Source organism: Bidens hawaiensis, unplaced genomic scaffold (assembly GCF_021521415.1).
Source record: "Bidens hawaiensis isolate Kalapana, Puna unplaced genomic scaffold, B.hawaiensis_p1.1 tig00024822_1, whole genome shotgun sequence".
Taxonomy (NCBI): domain Eukaryota; kingdom Viridiplantae; phylum Streptophyta; class Magnoliopsida; order Asterales; family Asteraceae; genus Bidens; species Bidens hawaiensis.
Window position 1 is genome coordinate 166,144 of NW_027493933.1, and position 25,416 is coordinate 191,559.

Sequence of the window (25,416 nt, forward strand, 5' to 3'; positions counted from 1 at the left end):
ATGAGTGTATCCCGATATGATAAATTTAGCAAGTAACTCGTTCAAAGGATTTATTGGCCGTTCAAAATAAATACTTAAATACATGAACAAAAAGAAGATATTAAATTGTAAAAAGAAATAAACATAATGGATGATAGGATCAATTACAAAAATTAAGTAGTTGCCTATTCTATTTTGATGCAAAGTGACATAATTGCTTTTGACCTTCTGGTTTAATTACATTTGGTGATGGTTAATATTTGAGATTTTATGTTGTCAGGTATGAAATCTGACTTAATGGGATTTCTCATAGTGATGGGCTTCCTCAATGGTGTTCATGGGTGACTTAGGGCTGGAGCGTCAAAATCAGTATGAACGATTGATATCACGTCTTGGAAATGCTTATTCGAGTATTGAAGTTAATTTTAAGAGGGTGTTTAGGATTGCTTATTTTCATCAACTTATAACTTATTAACTCTTTGAAAAGTAATAAGGTGTTTGAGATTGTTTTTAATGTGAGAAAGAAAAATTAATAATTTATTAACTTATTGAAAATCTATAAAGAGTTTTCATAAGAAATCTCAAACACCAAATGCCGTTATAAAAAATTATGTCTATAATATTTGTGGTAATTTCATATTTGTTGGGTGATAACATTTTGAGAAAATTCCTAAAATAGCTATTTTTAGTGAGAGAATCCCTAAAAATAGCAGGCAAAATTTTAGAATTTGGACTTGGTAGACGCATTGGGAAAGATAATAATATAGGGGTAGTAGGCCAAATTTCGAAAGAAAGTGTGGTAGGAGACCAAATTTGGAGAAATAATGAAGGGAAAGTCCAATTTTTTTGTAATCTTGAAGCAAAAGTCAGATTTTTTCAAAACTTTTTTGTTCAAAAAACCGTCTTGAGAGACTGTTTTTTTATGTTTCCTACCTTTCCCGTTCATATTTTCAAATTATTGAAAAAAATGTACTTTTGACAATTATACTTTTGGTGGTTCAAGGTGTGGTGGTTCAAGGTGGTGGTGGTGGTTTAGGGGTATAATTGTCAAAAGTATATTTTTTCAAGAATTTGAAAATATGGACGGGAAAGGTAGGAAATATAAAAAAAAACAGTCTTTCAAGACGGTTTTTTGAAAAAAAAGTTTTGAAAAAATTTGAACTTTTGCTCCAAGATTACAAAAAACTTGGACTTTCCCTTCATTATTTCTCCAAATCTCGTCTCCTACCACACTTTCTTTCGAAATTTGGCATGCTACCCCTATATTATTATCTCTTCCCAATGCGTCTACCAAGTCTAAATCCTAAAAAAAATTAAGAAAAAACGAGCTATTTTGGAAATTCTCTTACTAAGATGGACTATTTTGAGAATTTTCCTTAACATTTTTGTCCTTTTTTACTGCTTGGTTTATATGTATGATTTGATATTTGAGACAAAACAAGAACATGAGAGTTGTTAGAAAATTAGGAAGGTAGGAGCTATATATAAAATAAATTAATTTACGGTCTTTCGGTACATTTTTATAGCTTTTGAAGAGTGGTAGATATTAAAGTCAGAATTGATTTTGAAATATAAAATATTAATTTAAAATATAGGGTCCCCTCACTTTGTCTACCAAACCAAGATTTAACATACTCGACAAGTCATTTCATCAATGTCCCTTCATGCAATCTTATTCTAGCTGCAAAATATATATCAAATAATACATAGCATAAAACTATAAAACTAAGATTAAATGTCTTTGGTGGGTTCAAACCTTATGGACTTGGGTGCAAATTAAAAAAAAAAAAGATTAAATGTGTTTAAAGATTAAGTACACAGTCATGTTAAATAAATCATTTTCAAGTCGAGAATTTAAGAATCTCAATACGAGTGTGTGTAGTGGGCGGCAAATTTGAGAATTTAAGAATCTTAATATCATGCTTAATATTTCATTTTGTTTAGCCTTTTATTTTATTTCAAGCAAAATTAATCATGGTTTTTTTTAATAACAAACTTGCCAAGAAATGCGTTTTAAACTATGATCAATTTTTTTTGTCCTGTTTTGATAAGATTTTATTATATTTAAAACAAGAAATATTTTACACATTAGTAATCCAAATTGCTTTTGAAAAATGCGGTTAAAAGAATGACAGTGCAACAGGATACAAAGTCAATTCAAGATGCTTTAAACAAGCCCTCAGATTTTGGTTTGCAAGTCATTAGAGGTGTGTAGTCAAGACACTAAAACTTATATCATTCATAGACTTATGTAAGCTTACGATTTTTGTTAAAACGTCGAAACAAGAAAAATGTTGTCTAGCTAATACCTTGCTTATGTAAGTTTACCTAGTTTTTTACGATGAAAATGCGTTAAAAATAAACTCATATGATCCTACCGATACTTATACACACCGTCAAACACAAGCAGCAATAGAGTGTGGACATATAATATTCAAGAGCTACATAAAGAAAACGATGCGATCTCAATTAGAACACGAGGTTTCGGCTGGAGATAATTAGCCTCGTATTACTACCCAATATATATATATTCTCTTGAACGGATAATTATGCTAGATTCGTCTTTGTCCTTGACCTCAAGGGGAACGAAAAAAAACATCTTTGTTTGGAAAGCCGAGATGAACCAGAGCTTGACCCAGAAACAACTCGCATTTAGAAACATACTCGTCGAATATGTCAACTATCAAATTTGTGATCAAGGAGAACCATTTACTAAGCTCTTGTCAGTTCGCTAATCGGCTTTGGCATCTTGTTAGTTCATGGTGTAAAATTCCTCCCATTTTCACATTCTCGATCCGCAACTTACTCAACAATTCACAAATCAGCCCCGCTATGAAAAAAAGGAGTCTACAAGGAGTTATAATTCCGACATGTTGGTGCATTTGGAAATCACAAGACAAAATAATATTTGAACGAAGAGTCATAACGGAGTCTAAGGTGACCGAGGACCTCAGATCTTTGTCGTTTCTTTAGACAAAAAACTCCTCGTTTAAAAAGTTTACGTGGATTGATTGGTGTAATTTATCCTTTTTAGTTGTTTTTACTGGCCCTAGCGTGTGGCTAATTTGGTCGTTTTTAATAAAACTTGTCGTTCGAAAAAAAAAAACTGTAAATATAATTGTATAACTATAAACACATATATTTTTTTAACATCCAATTTTATTGATGAAAAATAGAAATCTAGCCTACCAAGAAGCTAGACGAAAACAATATAACAACTAGGCACATTTATCTTATAAATATACAAATACATAAAACTTCTATAAAATATAATAATTAGATTTAAATTCTTTAGGTTGAGTGTAGTGGGGCGACAAAATATAAGGATTTAGACGATAAGAGGGCTACAACACTGCCCTTCAGGCTACAAAAGGGCAATAAGCTGGGGGGGGGCACGTATTTGTCGCCGGATGTGTTTTGGGTTTAATATTATTATATTATATATGCGTGTGTGTATTTTGAGAACCATGTTCAGTTGGAATATGAATTTAATTAAATGGACTGTAATATGTGGTTGAGATTAAATCTGACAAAAAAGTCAAAGTAGGAGAGAGAATAAAGATGTAAGTGGTTACACTAGCTTTTACGTCCGTTACACATGTGTAAAAAGTCGACTCGGTGCGTAAAAAATTATGTGATTTTTTTACGTGTATGTAACCTACATATATTACGCATGTGAAAAAAAAATTCGAAAAAAAAAATCGTTACACTGAGTTCTTTCGAGCTTTTAAAACTCAAAGGGGTTCTCATTTGAAATCTCTCATATATATATATATATATATATATATAATGGGATGGGACTACAAAACCATTACATCCCTTAAAATAAAAATTATTCCTTTACTGACTTGACGCAACGTGTCAAAAATCGCCCCGTTTTGTAGCCCCGCTACATATAGACTTATGAAATGAAGAAAAGGGGCAGGAAAAATAACAGAAAAAGGCTGCAAATATATATTTGTTTGATAATGGCGCACGAAGGCCAAGAGATCATACACAGTTGTGTAGGTTGTGGTGGATGACGGTAACCTGAAGTCAGCTCCGCCGCTATGCTACGGCGTTGCTTTACGGCCCCCCACACACAAAACAATTGGTGAATTATTTACCCTTTTCCCCTTAATATTGCCTGGCGTGAACCATTGGTTAACCCTCTGCATGCATTTGCACCTGCACCACCTGCACTGCAATTTCCTTTTTCCTTCTTTTTTACATTTTCATTTTTTCACACCTTTTTTAAACCTATCATGGAGTGTACATAAATGCTATTGTGATGCTTGCTTTTAAGTTTTAATTGCCACCATGTGATTTATAACTTTAGAAATTAGTAGCGTCTTAGTGTCAGCATAAACTGGGTAAGATTTGTGAGCCAGTGAGATCTGAATTTATTAGACGTGGTTTCATTGTAAATTTATAGTAGGGTTGGTTCATGAATCCTGAGTATACCATTAGCTGGGTCTGGGTCTGAAATGATGGGCCTAAGACCTGTTTGCTGCTATAGAGGTGAGCATAAACCGAGTAAGGTCCGCGAGATCCGAATCAATCAGACTATGTTATTTATAATAGGGTCGGTTCTCGGGTCTGAGAATATAGGGTATTGTGAGTAAAACCCGTTTGAACACTCCTAATAGTGTCAATGCATAATATGGACTTGTAAACTTTCATTTGTGGTCTTTAATTCTTGGTTTTGAGGAGAGAGGGTATGATGTATAGGAAAGAAAAGCGAGTTTTGCTTTCTAAAAAAAAAAAAAAAAAAATCTTTGATGGGCTTTGATGATGCTTTAAAAAAGAGAAAAAAAAGCATCCTCAAAGAGAAAGGGTTTTTGAGGTCGCGAGAGAGGCAACCATGCAAACTATGTGTGGTGGTTTAACTAAAAGTAAAAACGTGGCTTGCATGCCACTTCCCTACAAGCATGGGGGCTCTCACTAATTATCCTTTAAAAACGTGTGATGATTTAACTAAACGCATAACTGTTATTATTTAATCTTTTTTAAATTAAAATTGTGAGTTGGTGAATTTAACTGGTTAGAAAACATTGTTGCGCCACGTCCTCATCCCCCCCCAAAGGGTAGCCCTCAAAGGCCTCTTGGCGCAAAAGAAAGAAATTAACGGCGTGGGTAGGGATGGATATCCCCTTCGATCGTACCACAGTTTTCTTTTAAAAACACTGGTTTAAACCTCAAACCGGCTTTTAATCCAATAGATTTTTGATATTTTTTGCGCCCCCATAATTTAAAAAAAAACGACTTTTAACATAGCGGGTTAAATTGAAACGAGTAAGCACAAGAAACGACGATTTGTTAATCAATCAATTTTGTATCATGCAAATCTAATGTTGGTTTATTTACATATTTTGTGACTGACTAATTTCGTATACAAATACAAACTTTCTATCTGACTTGACCATTGTTAGTGTGCGATATTTGGTTCAAGTATGACGCTCATTAATGTATTTATAGGTTATTTTTTGAGTTGAAATTGCATTTATACGAAAAAAAACCCACATAAAGGCATGATGGGAGTTGTATGCATGGGGAGTTGGGGATGGATTCACTTTGTATTGTGTGGGAGCCCAATGGTCTTATCATTTCAATGAAAATTTATTAGGGCCCATTGTAACTTTTGTCATGTCCCCAGGCCCATGAAGTCCATCGTCAGGCCCCATTAATTCCTTAACTATACAAGAATAAGATTGTGTTTTAAGTGTTTAACGTTTAGTCGAAACGAAAAAACCTGAACGAAAACTTAAATGAACATCAAATAAAATCAACCATTTTAAAACTAACACTAAAGAAATGCACGGACCGAAACGAACAAGTTTGCAATATTCTAGAACGGTTATACGGCCCTTTTGAACCAACACATTTTTAAACAAACCATTCATCCGATCGAATTTAACTAGCATAATGCACTTTCATCATAAAGCAATAATGCCCGTCTTTTAGGTGACCTGCACCCATAATATATCAAGCTACCAGTATTATTGAAAGCATAAGTTTAACATTAAAAAGCATCAGTTGTCGAGTTGCCTACTCCTCAACATTTACCAGTTCATACTCCATTGAAGAAAGATTGTTGTCCTCTTTGACTTCAAAAGTAACAGAATCAGTCACCTCGATACGACCCCACTTGTCAACTGCAAGCCTCATCGACCCCTTGAACATGTCGATCTTTCCATTTCGAATGATGACACCAGTACCAGGTTTCATTAGATCAACTGCAAAAAGATTGTTTGAGCTTACTCGTTTTGACTTAAGAGTGCTTGAGCTTGGCTCGTGAGTTGTTTTTTCAAGCACTAGTTTAGCTTGTTTATTATTTAATTTATATACATTTTTAATTATTAAAAAAAAACTTTTAATAAGCTTAAGCTCCGCTTGAGCTAGTGTAGTACCTTAAACGAGCCAAAGCTCTGCTCGGAGTTCGCTTGTGCATTGTAAAATTAATGCATAGAAGTCTGAAAAGTAAAAAACATAAAAATACGCAAAGCTAGAGCTCGGCCTCGATAACTAAACAAGATTTATTTGAGGCCTAAGCTCGGCCGTACTCGAAGACGCATGGCTCGTTTCAAGCTCTTTATATATCCGAGCTCAAGTAGCTCGCGAGCGACTCGACTCTCGTTTCAAGCGTTTTATCTATCAGAGCACATGTAGCTCACGAGCGGCTTGGATCGTTTTCTCCCCTAGCTAATAGACTATACCTTTGCAACTAAATAGGTTCATTTGACCCAAAAAGTCAAATGCGTACTTATTTTGACTTAATGTTTTCCACTTTGACAAGTTGAGAAGGCAACAATCAATGAATCAATTTAATATATCAAAAAAACCATAAGGTTCCTCATGGAAATACAATTATAAATTAGCTAGCATCTTACAGTAGTAATACAGTTCAATGTTGACACTTGATAGTCAATAAATTTTCAACTAAAGAAGTTCATTTGACCAAAAAAGTCAAATTTTAACTTATTTTGACCTTCTTTTCCTTCTCTTTGACAATTTGAGACAGCAAGGCCTGGTGCCTGGTGGTCAACCGACCCCGGCCCGACATCCTGATAGACCCAATTTTTTTTTAAATTATCTGATTTTTTTTTTAAATATCAGTGTTGTAAAAATCGGATTCCAAGGCCCGACTAGTTGGTCCTCGGAACTTACCTTGGAAACTTTTTCCAAGTCGGCCTGGATTAGTCGGAGGTGGTCAAAGTCGGTCAAAACTCGAGTGAGACGGGCTAGGAATTTCTAAAAGTCGGTAGAAAGTCAGTAAAAATTCGGACAAAAAGTCGGGCTAGGCGGTCAAAAGTCGGGCTGGGGTTCTGTAAAAGTCAATTAAAAGTCATTCAAAAGTTGCCGAGTCAGCTAGAGTACCCTTTTGATATGGATTATGCTTATTTTGACAAATATATAATATCCAAAAATCAATTTTCTTTGCATTTACTATGCCCGAGTATTCTCTGAGTACTCCAGTACTACCAACTCCCTAATCGGCTGCCTAGGGTCCCCTAGCGAATTTCGCAACCTTGAAAAATATGTATTCTTAATGTTTAAATCCAAATATTCAACTAGTTTAAGGCCCAATTTTCTTTTTCACCTTTAACCCAAATTTTTTTATTATTCTCCCCTGTGAGACAGTAACAGCTAACAACAAGCAATTAAATTTCTAGGGCTTACAAAAATTAAACTTCTCATAAATATCTTAAACTTTAAAACACAACGAACAAAAACAAACGTTACCTTGATTGTTACGAGCAGTAAACAAAATAGTACCCGTCTCATCACCAACCAGACACTCAGCTATCCGAACATTACGACCACCAACAAAAACATTACCAACTCCCTTCTGCAACACAATCTCAGAGCTAACAACCTTAGCAACAAGTGTTAAACCGGCTGTTCCCGGCTTCAAGTCACCAACTTTAACAAACACCGGCTTTCGAAGCACCGGCTTGGCCTGATCAACAGCCGGTTGTTGATCATTTGAGGTGCTGCTAGTAGCCATTTGATTGGATTATAATTTTGGTTTTGGGTTTTAATCGTTGGTTGAGTGAGTGGACTGCATATTTGATGATTTGTTGTTACGCAAATGCTATTTTTGGAAAGTTTTTGTTTACGAATCTTTTGGTTTTGCATGCTGTATTTGGATGTGTGGGCCTTGGTGGGCTTAAAGGCTTATGTTAGTAATTATTGGTGTACGGGTTAATGGACCAGTAGGATAATGATGATACAAAGTGGTTGAAATTAGAGCCTTTGGGGCAGGAATGAGCAAAACAGTTATTGATATTGATTCGGTACAGTAGCGGTATTTTATGAAATTTGCAATCAAATACTGGTAATGGTGGTACCTGCTTATCTCTACTTAGAGGTGTGAAAAGAAACGGATTGGGCCTGCCAACCTAGTTTATAACCCGACGGGCTTTAACTAGAAAAACCCGGGTTGGTTAAAACCTGTTTAGACCCAGCCTAACTCGCCAGCTCGTAGTCTTGTTCTTGAAACCGATTTTCGACTCATGCAAGTCTAGAGAAATCTACACTTTGTCTGCCCCTCAAAATTTAGGGAATGGGGGAAGGCCGAAGGCGTCGAATGCCATAACTAAGAGCATTCTCAGCCTATTTCCTATATTTTTGTGAGAGGGTTTTGTAAATTATATGATATGGTTATGAGTGGTTGTGAGTAAAGAAGAGAGAAAATGTTATATAGGAAAGTTAAATTTGGGGTTTTATTGTTCATAACTTATAATTTGTTAATATTTTCTAAAAGTGGTTGTAAGTGGAAAAGGCAGAAACGATAATGATAAATGTATAGAAAATATTATTTAATTAAACAGGATAGAAAAAAAACAGTGATTTTTAGTGTAATTATATGATATATATGGATATATAGTAGGGATTAGGTTGGGGATGCTCATGTGAACAAAAAATGTATAGCGTAACAACTACAATAAATTAACATTATAGGTATAAATATTAGTAAATGTCATGTGAAAATGTAATTTGTAACATGTTGTTATGGGGCCAAGTGAACTCTACAGATAGTTATCGTACCAAGTATGAATGATAAACTTTCCAGACTCCCTCATGAATTTGTCTTCATTTCGCCGATATTTGGTTAATGGAACAACACCTTTCGCAACCAATGCGGATATGAATGTGTCAAGGATGTTTTAACAAAAATTGAAGATAGTGACAAGTTATTAGATCATTGTTGATATCGAGCCATGCCATCAACAACTTTGCTTCTTCCTCGATCGTCCTTGGTTTGTGGAATCGTTGCATATGCCCGCTCGGTTGACAATGTTGTTTTGATTCATAGGATTTAAACATGTATGTGTTGTGTAAAACGGGGGTATTATTATTATTTAATTAAATAGCCAATAGCTAGTTTTGTAGAGTTGGCAACAACCAATATATTTTTCTCTCTCCGAGTTCAACAACCCGCATAAGTTACTTGCTGTGCTAGCCTGCTAGGTTTACTCTGAAACTCGCATGGGGAATGAGTAGGGTGCCCGTCCACCCCGAGAAATATACATTTCACTGTTTTCTCATAATTGTCATCCATGCAAAGGAAATCACATGTATATCTATGATAATTATGGAAATTAGATGGCAATTATAAACTAAAGTGAAAGCTCGGTAATCATTACCCTTATCGTGAGTTCGTGACCCATTTATCTAATCTCTAGCAATAACCATGGGACAACATCTTCGACCATGATTGCGCGCAAATGATGAAAGACGACCTCAACGTCCCTATAGAACATTAACCCCAATAGATGACGTGTTACAATTACAAAACGCCACAATAAGAATAATTTCATAATCACAAAAATAAATTTAGTCCCATGGTTAATTAAGTACTTCCAAAAGGACTTAATTAAATAATCAACACAAATCTACCATACATAGAGGAAACGCATAACTTAGTGATCTAGTGATATGATGATTGTTTTCACAAAAATTAAAATAAAACCGAGAAATATATAATAATGCTATAATAAATAAAGTATATATATGTAGCAGTTAATTTATTCCTTATTTGTGGCCTAGTTGTAAGAGGCTTGAGTTCTCCAGTGGAGACTCAAGTTCGAATCCCACTTGTGTCATATTTGCGTGGATATTAGCAATGAATGATTTGAGCTAGGCCTTGTGCAAAAGGTTGTCAATTCGACTCCTGAGCCCACCCGGGTTTTTGCCCGCCGTGTGTTACGCCGGAGAGTTCTGCTCTTGTGGTGGCACAACGGCTGTCAAGTGGCAGTCGGCGGTATGGTTTCCCGGGGGAACACTCAAACCAAACTCTGAAACCAGCGTGGGCCCGGTTAAAACAACGTAGTCTGGCCAGAGTGGGGTATCAGGGCTCTCCAATGTTGAAGAGTGCGGTAACTTAAACATAAGAAAGACGCCGTTCTAAAAAAAATATACCAGCTAAGTTCATACAAAGTACCCAAAACTTCATACAATAATAATTAAAATTAATACGTATAATACAATTAGTAATTAAAATTAATACGATTATACAATAATTTACTGTGTAATCATTATTATTTATTACCTATTAATTATAATTTATTATTATAGAGTTTCCGCTTTGTTGTGTATTATTTACTTGATCCTCTAGAGCCAAAAGGGAGGGTACGTACGGTTAAGTTTCTTTGAGGCCAAAATTCAACTAACACGTAACATTAATTTACATTCACGCATTTGATTAACAATGAATTGCAGGCCATTGGCATTCTTGATAAGCTTGCCGTTCGCCTTGATTGCCGCCGTTTTGTCCATCATCGGTGCCATTGTGTTTGTCATTGGGTACGTCATAACCTAGCTAGCTCATTTTATATATATTGATATATGACGGTTCTTGATTAAACACGGTAACGAAAGATGGCATGATTCAAATGTTGTCGATTCTTGAATATTCTTCATCTGATTACAACTATCTTTAAATTTTTTGGATCGCGTGCATGCAGCCTTTTAGGATACCATAATGTATCTCTCTATATACACACACGTTTATTTCCTGACCGAAACGAAGGAGAAAAACATATAATTTTGGGGAAACTACCGAAAAGAATGAAAATTATTGTGTTTGTTTTGATAAGAAAAAATGAAAATAAAATAAATTTGGGTTAACCAGGTAGTGCTCATGTCAACCTGCAACGTGTTTGGGTTCACATGTCTCACATGATTTTTGAGTTTCAATTCGTGTCAGGTTGGAAGTTCGTTCGTTTATTTAACAAATAAACAAACACTACCCATTAGTACTGTTGACGAACCGAACGCTCTTGAACCATTCGACAGGAAGTTTGAATATTTAATAAACAAACGAACTTGAACTATAAAAGATCTTGTTATGTCATCAACGGTTTTTCGATCATTTTTGTGATTGGTATTTGCTTTAGAGATAATATTAATATTAGTGACTAATAGAACAAAGTGAAATGCAGGGTGGTGGTGACTTGCATCTGCCCGTGCTGCATTTGCTGTGCTCTACTTCCAACTCTTGCGGTCGGCCTTGTGAAGTTGCCCGTCGATGTTGTCCTATGGTTCATTGATTTCATACCTTGCTGATCATCTCACATTCAAGCTTATGTTATTAATTGTTTTTTGTTTTCCTGAATTTTTAAACAAATTCAATGTTACATGTATCATTATTAGTTAATAAGAAGGTTACTAATAGACAAACAAATAAATTTGGATTGAACTCTTGAAATATAATTAAAAAGATGTATAACATAAGTATTGGACATATATTATTTGTATTCAATATTCATTTTGAATCATCATTTTGTTAGATGCATGCACCAAGATATGGAGATGAACTAAGGGCGGGACCATGCACCCCTCCAAGTTGACACCTATCTTTAATTCAACATGCATGATATATGAAAGGACGAATATTAGAGGTTAAAGGGTGGTCGATCGACGACCTAGCTGGTAGAGTAATTGGTTAGATCGACGACGGGTTTGAGATATAAAGGGGTCAGGTCAAATTAACGAGTAGTTGAAACAAGTGTTTACTTGAAGTTGCGAGTTCAAGTTTCATTTGTACTAGTATATCGTATATGTTTAGGGCGCGTTCGTTTCAAATAATGGAATGGAATTGGAATTTGCATAAGATTTGGAATTTGAAGTAATTGGAAGGAATTGAAATCTAATTCCATTCTTGATGTGTCCGTTTGACAAATGAATTGTAATTGTTTTTTTTTAACGAGGATAATGGCGGAAACATTTTAGTTTTTTTTTAGATTTTTTGTTTTTTATTTATATTTTGCGTTATGATTTATTATTATTATTTTTGAAGTTTTTTAGGGGTTTTCCATTAAGTTTAAAAACCCCTCAAAAAAATATCTAAAAATAATAATAAAAAATTCATAACTCAAAATATAAATCAAAAACAAAAAAATAAATAAATAAAATGTTTTATTCATTGTCCTCTTTCAAAAAAAAAAAAACTTGAGAAAATATTCCAACGAATTCACTTGAAATCCTCTACATTTTGGAAGGATTTGTAATCCCTTTATTTAAAGAAATTTGAAAGAATTGAATTCAAATTCCAATTCTAATTCTTTGACGACCGAACACACGAAAATGGAATTAAGATTCCAATTCTAGCGAAATAAACACGCCATCTCATGGGATTTTAATTCTACTTACTTTGAATTTTGTAAAACGAGCACGCCCTTATTGTCTAACAAAATATTTAGTTGAAAATCATTGAACGATTTAGAAGAACACAAGCAATAAACTAGAAAAGTATATTTAAAAAAGGTTTCACTTCTCACAAACATGTAAGATTATGTCTAAGACTAAAATATAAATTACAATGTGTATTCCATGTTGAAATAACAATATCATTATGTGTTTGTTTCATCTCATTAGAGCATTCTCAGCCCATTCCCTTAAAATATATGAGGGAGATTTGTAAATTATATGGTATGGTTATGAGTGGTAGTAAGTATAGGAGAGAGAAAATATTATAGGGGAAAGTTAAATTTAGGGATTCACTGTTCATACCGTATAATTTTTTTAATATATTCTAAAAGTGGTTGTGAGTGGAGGAAAGAGAAAAGATAATGATAAAGGTATAAAAAATATTATTTAATTAAACAGGAGAGTAAAAAAAACAATGATTTTTAGTGTAATTATCTAATATATATAATAAAAGAATATCACTTGATGCCACTTGTCACTCTAACAATGCTCCTTACCCTTTTTCAACCCATTTTCATAATGTGGGTTTTATTTCGGGTCCTGTATCTTTTCTGACCCTCTAGGTTGAAAGAGCTTGGGAATGGATCTAGATCTTGATAACAACGATGCACATGTTGATTCTTATACGATTAGGCTTTGAATACATTATGTATGTGTAGTGTGTGAATTGAGAGAACAATCGGACAGAGTAACGAGAGAGAATTGGTTACTGAACTGAAAAACTTGAAAAACTTTTCTTAATGAATAAATTACATAATATATATATACGGGATAACCACATTCGTTAACTTAACAGTTAACGAATGTGTCATTCGTTACATTAAACCATACGAATGAACTCCTCATTCGTTAATACTTTAACCTATAACGAATAGCCCTCATTCGTTATCTCATTCGTTAAACAGGGTTAATGAATGAGCTTACAATTAGACGAATGTGTTACATTCGTTACAGGGTAACGAATGTAACATTACATTAGAGCGAATGACTCATTTAGCCATATTTACATTAAGACCCCTATACTTTAAACTAATTACATTAATGCCCTGATAAAGACTGAGACGTACAAAACGTGTATCAACAAACTCCCCCTCGTCTCTAGCTCTTTATCATACTTTAGTGTTGAAACATCTTTGTCTTCCAATCAACGCAGCTATGAATCTTGTATGCGTAGCAGACACGAACAACCCTCTGAAACTGCATTGCAATATCATAATCCTTTACATTAGCGAATCTGATCTGACTTGTGAATAACGCGTCGTTGTCAGACTCAGATAGATTGACCATCCACATTGGATCAATTACACGTAACGTCTTCGTGTGTGACCCCTGGCCATAAACAATAACCGCTTCACCTGTACGATTATCATAATACCAATAATTAAATGAGGTGAAAAAACTCTGAGGGAATATCTTCATCGGAACCCTCTTCATCGTCTTTGGCGGTTTCACTATTAAAATTAACTTCCTCCGTCCTATGCGTGCATCTATCTCGTCAATATATTTGTGTTTCGGCACCTGAGGCTGGAAGAATTTGAAACCAAAGCGGGTTTCATGCAATAACTGCCGGTAGAACCAGCTAGCCCATTTATCGTCTCCACGATTAACAAACGGACGATTAGCTAAGGTTTGTAAATCCCATCGAGTCATAGATAAAATATCGTGTGGGCGTTTGAAATAATAAATACCGTGCTCCCACTTGACGATATATACCTTAAGATCTGAATCGTACTGCCAGGCCACCATATCACCTTTAACGTCTTTAGCAGGTTTATACTTCTTCATCTGGTATGCAGATTCTCGAGCTTTCTCAACTTTCACATCTTCTCAGTCATAATATTTGAAAGTCTCGATCATCTTATTCATCTTTTCAACGTTATGCTCAAACATACCATCAAAAGCACGTTTCCTCTTCTTCTCTGTAGTGGACACATAGCTCGATTCAGCAGCTTTTAACTTAACTTTTTCTTCCTGTAATCGATGCTCTGCTGCATTGAAATGCTCAGTTGTAAAGAATGGAATACCCGAATCATTGTTATTATCTGTGTAAAACTCCGGATATTCTTCAGCAGTAACATCTTCCACTTCCACTTCTTCAAAATCAGGTACATTCCCATGAGGAATACCTGTATCAGTACGATCTTCCATCTCCACATCCATATTTTTACCCAATTCCTCAATCTCATCATCATTTAGATCCAGAAGTAAGGCAATTTGTTCTTTTGTTAACGAATGATCAACAAATTCACCTTCTTCGATCTCATTAGCATTCACCATACTGTAAACAATCCCATCCAATCCTACAAACAGAAGCATATTAGCCGGAATAACATCTATTGGCTTGGCTCTCGTGTAATCTTTATATGGAACAATCTGTAGATTACTCGCTTCTGATCCACCACCAACACCAGCATCAGTCTTATTACCCGCCGACGGTGTAGAACTTCCGCCCGGTTGCTGATCTACCCCACCCCCTGCACCATCCTGGTCATCTTCATTATTTTTCAATTTCTTCAATTCATCTTCTTTGCATGTCAGTTGAAGAATAATCTCCTCTTGTTTGTCTAACCTCTCCCCCTGAGCGGTAACAAGGGCTCGAAGTTCTTTATTATCACGCTGAGCTGTAAGAAGATGTCTCAGTAAGTTTCGTTGCGCTAGCTCATGTGCAGCTCGATCTGCTTGCATTTGTGTGTGTTGTAAATGCAACAGATTCATCATATGAAACCATTGAGTGTGAGGAGCCATAAGATAAAAATTAGGATGTATTGGTTGCATAGGACCCTGAGTACGACTGAATGTCATAAAGGAATGCTCAGGCCTCGGCAACGGTATAGGTGTAACAGGAGTAACAGGTGTAGTTGGCTGCGGTGTAAGCATCTGTGTCAATACATTATGTAATATATCTCCAAACTGAATATCAGGCCTCATAGTAGTAAGAGTTGGAGGCATTGGAGACGTAGGCATTTGCACAGGTGTAGGAGAACGAGGAAAATCTGATATAATATTAGGAGTAGGAGATCGTGGAAACTGTGCACCTGGAACTGGAGAAGCAGTAGAAGAAATAATTGGAGTAGAAACAGCAGTAGAAGGTACTAAAGGCTGGCTTGGTATCTCAATTCCCGAACCCCTTCTAACTCTTTGTTTCTTGACTTTCTCCCCTTCTTCTGTCATCGGTTCTTTACCTTTACGCTTACGCTTCTGTTCATAACTTAACTCAGCTTGTGGTCCTGGACCACTATCACCACCATCATCATCATCATCACCATTATTACCATCACCATCTTCACGTTCCGAATCGGAATCGTCATGAATCCAACGATCATTAGATGGCGCGACATAATCAACATCTGCTAAATGACCAATCAAACGTTTTACCTTGGTCGATCTTCAAAACTCTGACCTCTATAAGATCTCAACCGTCTCATAGTTTCTTCGTTCATATGTTCTAGCTTCATAACATCAGCTTGATCTTTCTCCAAGTCTGGCACCAAGTCATTGATCATCATTTGCAGAAAACGAGGATACATTAAGAATTTGTGTCTGCTGGTGATATTCTCCTTCAGATGATAGTAAACCAATTCAGAGAAATTGAATGGTTTATTCAGCACTAGGGCTACGAAAGCAGATTGTAACATCACCCTACACTCGTCGAAACCTCCTTTCCGACCACCCAGGCAATGTATAAGAACATGAAGCAGATACTTGTATTGTTCACACAAGTTCGCTTTGTTATACATTGATTTACCTAAATCTCCATTATACTTTACTCGGCCGAATAATCCTCTTATCAATACTCGATCGAACTCACACCTATCATCAATAGTATCATGAAAACCCAGTGAGTCTCGAATAACTCCAACATCTATCACAACCCGCTTATTCTGAACAACTGCTTCAATCTGATTTTCTGCTTCATTAAAGCTGGCAGTATTCCAGAATTCCCTAATAATCTTCTGATATACAACTGTTCGGGTAGAGATGGCCTTGTAGATTCTCGAGCGGATGAGAAAACGAATCATACCCCCAAAGATAGGAGTATCTTCAAAATTCGGCTCTACAAATGCACATATGTTGTGGCTCTTATTCCAAGACAGTGCCATATCTGTTGAAGAACAAACATACATTATTAAAATATTCCAAAATAATCAACATATTAACGAATGACTATCACATTCGCTAAAAACTTTAAACGAATGTGACATTCGTTATACATTTAAAAGAGACATTCGTTAATCATTAACCTATTCGTTACAAGTAACGAATCAAGTTTAACGAATAACTCAGATTCATTAGAATCATTTAACGAATCAAATCTGATTCGTTATGAAATTTACCTATCCATTCGTTATTTTAACGAATCAAATAGTTATTCGTTAACCCATTAACGAATCAGACTATCATTCGTTACACCAATAACGAATCATGTGACATTCGGTATAAAGATAACGAATCAGACTCAATTATCAATTTGACTAACCCAGGAGTCAAATTATAATCAATTTTGACTAATAAAAGTTAAAACCGACGATATGCATCGATTAAACTTCTGATATTCCAAACATTCCAAACATTTTAACAAATAATCAGACTAAACATGTTCGGAAATCAGATGTAAGTATGTAAACCAATGATTTTTGGTCTAATGTTGATTTAATTAAGAATTTCAGTCACAGTTAATTCATCGTTGAATATTCATAGCTTGATTAAAGCAATTAACACTCAAACACCAATGAAATTCCATGAGAATGGTATGGTTATGATCGCCATTACCTGTTGAAGAAAAATAGATCAATCAATGAATCTAATATGCAAACAATGGATTCTGATAAAATTTTGGCAGAATTTCGTTAGAGAAGACAATGTAATAGGAATTAGGCGAATGAACCGTCATTCGTCTAACCTAGGGATTATATCCAATAATTTCACATGAATCGAGGTCATTCGTTCAAAATTTGAACTAACGAATGGCCTCATTCGTTAACTTTTGAATCTCATTCGTTAAAAATTTTAATGAATCTTCTCTCATTCGTTAAATTGTTAACGAATAACTAAGTCATTCGTTAATCTTTAACGAATAATACATTAACCATTCTTATTCGTTAAGTGTTTAAACGAATGTCTTCCATTCGTTAAGCACAACGGAAGCGAATGTCTTTATAACGAATGAGAAACTCATTCGTTATGTTTAAATAACGAATGGCTTTACATTCGTTAAACATGTTAACGAATCACCAAGTTCTTTAGCGAATGAGACAAGATTCTCATTTTAAGGAATTAAATAATCAATTAAATCCAAGTTAGGTTTTAATTGCATACATTAAAATGCCTGATTACCGTGAATCGGTAATACTTAACTTAAACGGATTTTTACATTAAAAACATCAATTATTACCAATTGAAAATACGTTAAGCTCGATTTAACTTAAACTTTTTTTTTTCGGGGTTTAACTCTTTTTCCTTTTCTCAATGATTAATTCACTAGCTTAGCAAATTGAAACTAAAGCAGAAGAATATAAACACTTTTTGTATATTTTGAAAATTTTCAAGTAGCAAAGAACTAAATACAGAAAATGAAAAGCAGTACGTATTTTTCTGAGTTGAGCAGGGAATCATATTGACTAATAACGTCCTAGACTACACTTCAATTTTGACATTATTATGCACGTAACCCAAAGATGATTGCAGATATAATTGTCCACGTTAAACTTTAGACAGATCCGTCCGTAACTTTACGATACAACTTAAGGTTCAATTAAGCACAAATCTTATGTGGAACCCACCGGTCAGACACAGTTTCATATCTCTTATACATTGAATTTCACATGTATGTTTTTCTTCTTTGAATTGATTAGCTGTGACTCATACAAAAATAATAAAAGGAAAATAAAGCAGAAAGTTAAAATTTTCCCTTAAGATCGGTATTACTACACGCAGATAAGGTTCCATTTTAACAAAAAATAAAAATATAAAATAAGCAGAAGTTGCATAAAATCTTAACTCTCAATTCGGATAATCCCGTATTATCTCGCGGAGAAAGTCCAAGATTTTATACGAAACACCAAGAAAATAAAGCAGAACTCAATTTTCCTTTTTTTTTTCAAAACTCAATTTTGAGGAGCATTTTTCAATGTTTTTGGATTTTTCAATATTTGAATGTTTTTGGATTTTATAGAATTTTTCTGTACAAACGAAACCACACTATTTTTGTATTTTTCTATTTTCTCCCCCTAAAAACAGTAAAAAAAATGAAATAACGAACAAAACAACAAAAAAATGATCTAACCAAGCTTTTGAATTTTTGTGAAAGATCTTAAACCATTTATACCAAGCAAGTATTGAAAACGCGTTTTGTCAAAAGCTTTAGTATAAAGGTCAGCCTTTTGAAAATCCGTATAAATTTTATCAACTGATATTAATTTCTTTTCATAACAATCACGAATAAAGTGATAACGGATTTCAATATGTTTTGTTTTTGAATGTTGAACCGGATTTTTGGAATTGCAGCAGAATTATCAATAAAAATAGGAGTAGTAAGAAACTTCAAACCGTAATCCCGCAAATGTTGCTGGATCCAGAGAACCTGTGAATAGCAAGTCGAGGCCGCCACATACTCAGCTTCGGCTGTTGAAGTTGAGACAGTTGTCTGCTTCTTACACTGCCAGGAAACAAGCCGGTTTCCTAAGAATTGACATCCCGCCGTGGTCGATTTGAAATTGATCTTGCAACCTCCATAGTCCGAATCAGTAAAGGCGGTGAGATCAAAGTTGTCGTCTTTGGGGTACCATAACCCGATGTCTGGAGTTCCCCGCAGATAATGTAAGATACGCCTTACTGCTGCCAGGTGAGTCACTCGGGGACTCGATTGATACCTAGCACACAAACAGACAGCAAACGTAATGTCCGGTCGAGAAGCAGTCAAATACATGAGTGATCCAATCATAGCTCGATATAGGGTCGGATCTACAGTATCCTCTAATTCATCCGGTGATAAATTGTGACCCACAGGAAGAGGAGTAGAGGGAATTTTGCCATCGGATATCTTGAATCATCTCAAGACATCGTTCACATATTTTGTCTGATGGATAAAGATCCCAGCATCAGACTGGTGAACTTGCAATCCCAGAAAGAAACTCATTTCTCCCATCGAACTCATCTCGAATTTTGTCTGCATAGTTTTCTTGAAGTCTTTGCATAAACTATCGTTTGTCGAACCAAAAATAATATCGTCCACGTAAATTTGGACGAGGAGTAGATCAGCACCCATATTCTTGTAAAATAACGTACAATCCACAGTTCCCCTTTTGAATCCACTTTCAATCAGATGATCAGCCAACGTGCTGTACCAGGCTCTCGGGGCCTGATGCAAACCATATAGAGCTTTGTTTAAACGATAAACACGCTCAGGAAAGTTTGGATCCTCGAAACCAGGAGGCTATTTCACGTACACTTCTTCATGAATTGCTCCGTTCAAAAATGCCGATTTTACATCCATTTGATAAATTTTGAAGTTTTTGTAGGCTGCATAGGCAAGAAATATTCGTATAGCCTCCAGTCGTGCCACCGGAGCATACACTTCTGTATAATCTATGCCTTCCTGTTGATTGTAACCAAGAACAACCAAACGCGCCTTATTTCGCACGATAACCCCCCGATCGTCCTTTTTGCACTTAAAAACCCATTTTGTAGGAATCGCCTTTTTAACGCGATCGGGTCGATTAAGTCCCATACACCCAGTCTTACAAACTGTTGCAGCTCCTCATGCATAGCTTCAACCCATGATGGTTCCTTGAGTGCCATTGCGACACTTGTTGGTTCTATCTGTGATAAAAAGCAGGTGTATTGTGCGATACTTAGGATACCCGAAGAGTGCAAATCCGCATAAGCACAAACAATCGAATCCTCAGTAGGAGATACATTATGATCAGATTGATCATCACATATGTTAGCCAATTGGTGCCTTGTGCGAACCCCGTCGTTCACATCACCAATTATCTGATCCTGTGGATGTTGCGAATGAATCCGTAAAGTAGGATTCGCAGGAACAGATACATTACTACCTAAATTAGTACTATTCTCCTCCGCATTGTCTAAAGAGACAGATGATGAATCATCACTGATTAGAATAGGCTCGATACGTTCTTGAGCATCATCTACCAGTATAGACGATGAATCAACAAAATCAGCATCATCGGAAAATTCAGAAACATCGTTTGACGTTTCAGATACATTAGGAGAGTCACTTGCATCAACCGAGGAAAACCTTGGACTTGGAAGACATTGATCCTCCAAATACGATCTAACGAGATCTTCAGGTATATCAATAATTGTTGATGTAAATGAATTAAATAATCGTTCGTAATCGAACATCCAATCGGGTCCTGTACCAGTTGGTGGAGTAGTATAACTTTGACAATCAACGTGATACCATTCCTCTACGCAACCAGAAGAAAGATTGAAAACCCGTTTCTTCGGAGAATTATAACCCAGGAAATAACCCTCAAAAGCTTTCTCATCGAACTTTCCAACATCTTTCTTTAACACAGTACATGGACACCCAAATGGTTCCAAATACTTTAAGTTCGGTTTACAATTATGTAGAAGCTCATAACTAGTCTTCTTGAGCTTCTTTACCGTTAGTACGTGATTCAATGTGTAGCAAGCAGTACAACTTCGTTCCAGAATTGAACAGGTAGCTTTGAATCAGCCAGCATTGTACGTGCAACTTCAATCAACGTACGATTCTTTCGTTCAGACACACCATTTTGTTGAGGAACATAAGGTGCACTGAATTCCCGATGAATTCCTTTCTGAATATAGAAGAAATCCAATACATTATTCCTGAACTCAGTTCCATTGTCACTACGAATTTGTCTCACTTTCAGGTTGTAAAGTGACTCGATCTTTGTAATAAGGTTCTGAATTAGCACAGGAGTTTGATCTTTCGATCCCATAAATAACACCCACGAATAACGAGAGAAATCATCCGTCACAACTAAACAATAAAAATCTCCAGCAATGCTAGCACGGTTCACTGGACCAAAGAGATCCGTATGAAGTCGTTCCAGAGGAGTAACGATATCGTTTAGTGATTTGGTCGGGTGAGATTTCTTCTTTTGTTTCCCCTTCTTGCATGCGACGCAATGATCATTAAATTTAAAGTTCTTGAGGGACGCACCATTCACTAAATCATTTGTCATCAAAAAGTTCATTTTTCTTAAGTGAATGTGTCCCATGCGTCTATGCCAAAGAATAGAGTCTTTCTCTGTTGCTTTAGACACGAAGCAAGTAGATGAGGGCGAAACTTTGACATCGTAACTCATGTCAAGTACATAAATATCATTTGATCGAGGTGATCGTATGACAACCATGTCTTCTGGAATTTTGAATCCTAGTTGAAGAATAACACATTCCATGTCGGTAAAAATGGTGGTAAACTTCTTATCGCAAATCTGTGAAACACTCAACAGATTGTGATCCACCTTTTCACAATAATTAACCTTTTCAAACGTAATTCTACCGTTTGAAACTTCTCCTTCTTTTGTAATCATCCCTCCTTGATTACCAGCAAACGCCACATAACCCTCTTGAATATCTTTAATTTGTGCAGAAGGTCTATGTTACCGGTTATATGCCGAGAACATCCGCTATCCAATATCCATTTTTGAGTTGATACGGACCTAGATGTACCCTGCATAATCAAGTAAAATGATTAGTTTAAAAAGGCAGCCCAAGCCTCAGTCTTGGGCTCTTCCTTTGAAACCTTTGGAGAACTTAATAAATTAACACACATATTCGGTAATTTAGAATAAGTGACAGTTTTCTTAGATTTCTTCTTAAGATAACCATCACGGATTCTTCCCGAATCTGTGTTTGAACAAATGGGTTGAGCACGGTCAACACATGTGTTCAATACATTAAGTGCATCAATCCGAATGACTTTCCTCGGATTGATGTTTGAATACATTATCAAAGAATCATCAACTTGATTTTCTTTTATGTTAGAAAAATCATTCGTTTTGCAAGTTGAATAATTTTTGATATTTTCGATCTTTGCTTTGCATCGTCTTGAAACGTGACCCGGTTCACCACACTTGAAATATAGTCGAGAGTCTAAACTTCGTTGTGATGATGTACCGGTCTGTTGTGATAACAAAGTTTTCAGATTATCAGATTTAGGTGTCTCAAAAGTGACCTTCTTGGATGACTCATGTTTTAAACCCTTCTTCGTTTTGTAAAATTCAAGATTTGTCAAATTCGATGAATTTTCCAAACCAGACGATTTGATGAATTTTATAGGTTTAAAAACATTTGTTTTTTGTTTTTGAACATTACTAGTTTTTGATTGAAGAAATTTCCTCTCAAGTTCAGTCATTTGAGTAGTTTCATCTTGAAATACACTTTCAATCAATTCTGGTTTAAGAAGATTCAATGGAACTTCTTTGTCTGAGAACACTTTTGAGAGACCTTTTAATTTAAATACTTTTCCAGTTGAAGTTTTCAGTGGAGGATTAATAAATTGCATTAATTCCTCATCAGATACTGAAAGCTTGTCTGTGGAAGTTACATTAACTTGTTCCTTTGGAATTACTTTAGGGAGCTCGTTAGGAACACTTGAATTGTTTAAAGAAACATTTGAAGATTTTGCATCATAAACAACTTTTTCAAAATCTTCTGTTTCACACAGAATGTGATTATCAATTGGAATGTCCTTATTTTTAACAATCACATCTGTTTCAGTCAACTCCTCAATTGAACCGTCTATTTCATTTTTGGTAAACACCTTTTTGCTTTCAATAATAGCTGGTTCACGAGTTGGTTCACATGACTCAACATTTTCAGGTTTAACAATAGGCATATTTAAAGAATTTTCTGCCTTAGGAATGCTACTGTAATCCTGATTAAATGGAGGAGGAATTTCGACGTATCCCTTTAAATGTTGATCCACTTCAATAATTTTACAATGGATCTTAGCTTTAAGATCATGATTACTACCTGATAATTTCTGAATTTTCAGATTCGTTTGCTCAAGCAATTTTGTCTTTTGCTTATAGCATTCCTTGATAGTAAAGTAATCATTAGTAAATGTATTGTTTTGAGTTAATGCTGTTTCAAGTTTGGCTTTTAACACAGCACACTCAGAACAATTTACATTAATTTGAGGTGTAGGACATACCTCATCAATCTTAGCCATGCAGGCATAAGATGCAGTTTCTTCAGGAGATGATTCTGCAGAAGATGACAGAGATTGATCACTGTCAGTTTCCGAGTCAGAAGAATCACTACCTTCTAATACATTATCGCTACTTGCATCCTCAAACTTCTCAACAGGCTCAACGATAGCAACGTTTGCCTGGTTTCCCAATAAACGCTGAGACCAATCAACTCCATCATTTACCAATAAAGCTTGAGTAACAGGAGATTTGTCTTGATCACCAGAGGCAGCAGTGTTATTTTTATCTCCTCCAGATGAAGACTTTGTAGAAGCACGGTCAGAATTGCGTGAGCCAGAAAAATCTTTCTTCGGCTTGTCACACTCTTTGGCAAAATGGCCAAATTCACTGCAATTATAACATTTGACTTTTAATTTATCAAATCCAACCCTTTTGTTCAACGTGGGAAGATCTTTTCCCGTTCGTTGCATGAATTTTTTAACCTTTCAAACAATCATGGCCATGTTCCACTTTCAATCCATAAGCTCAAGATCATCTGGGTCGATTTGATCATAGTCCTCATCTGTGAGATCACTCGTTGCAAGCTTACTTCTCACCAGTTGTTCATATGAAGTAATGAACGCACATACAAAAGCGAACTGTTGTTCAGCTTCTTGTAAATTAACCTTGGGTAGGCTTGAAGTATGAGTATTTGAGTTTCCAGTTGCACCACTCACCATGAAACATACATTAGGAGAATTGTTTACGTTAGGACCCTCTTGAGATTGAGCAAAGAATGCATTAATAGGCACTGAGCTTGTTGCATTATTTGCTGGTAATGCACCAACATAAAGTAACGGATTCTGAATTGATGACTATTGATTTTGATTTTCTTTCAAGGTAGATTGACATTTAAGATCAAATTCCTTTTCTTCGATCTTGTTAATGAATTGTACAGCAGTCAGCTCAGGTTTCTGAAAGAAACCGTTCTCTTTAAGCACGAACAAAAAAGTTGAATAATCTGTAGGTAAAGCATTCTTTAAAGTATCAATCTTATCTTGTTCGGTTGGCTCAAGATCAACAGATGACATCTCAACAATCAAATGGCTGAACGGTTGATCATTTCTTCTACAGTTTCGTTTATCATCAGGATAAAATTTCTGAATTGAAATTTCACCAAAGTCTTCTTGCTTTCGAGAGTATTTCCCAAACTTCTCGTTTTCAAGGTAGTAAATAGTGAAGCACAGACTTTGATCGTACTATATTGATGAAAAATATGTTCCGGTAAAGCCATAGTGAGTGTAGAATATGCTTTCGTTTCACTTTCAAAGTCCTTCAACTCATGTGTCTCATAATCCTTAAAAGGTTTCGGAGTCCAACTTGTATTGTCATTACCGATCAGTGGTGCAGCATAAACATCATCAAGAAAACGAACACTGCTAGGATGCACGGATCCCAGATGTGCACGGAATCTTGGTTCCCAACGGGCAAAGTCCGATAGTTTCAACAGCTTGGGACACTTATTGTGACTGCCAATCTCGTTATCCATCGTCAGCATCTGTTGCAATAAGACATTCTGTGATGCTAAAGCATA

The 25,416-nt window shown here is 35.6% G+C and overlaps 1 protein-coding gene across 1 annotated transcript; it reads right to left on the reverse strand.

Moving 5' to 3' along the window:
* Nucleotides 1-5,935: 5,935 nt before the first annotated feature.
* On the reverse strand, nucleotides 5,936-7,966 carry LOC143570112 (uncharacterized protein At4g28440-like). Its single transcript, XM_077055849.1, has 2 exons — nucleotides 7,702-7,966; nucleotides 5,936-6,194 (listed from the first exon to the last, which is right to left on the reverse strand). Exons 1-2 carry the CDS (start codon nucleotides 7,964-7,966, stop codon nucleotides 6,007-6,009), a joined length of 453 nt encoding a protein of 150 aa, XP_076911964.1. The 3' UTR covers nucleotides 5,936-6,006.
* Nucleotides 7,967-25,416: the final 17,450 nt, after the last annotated feature.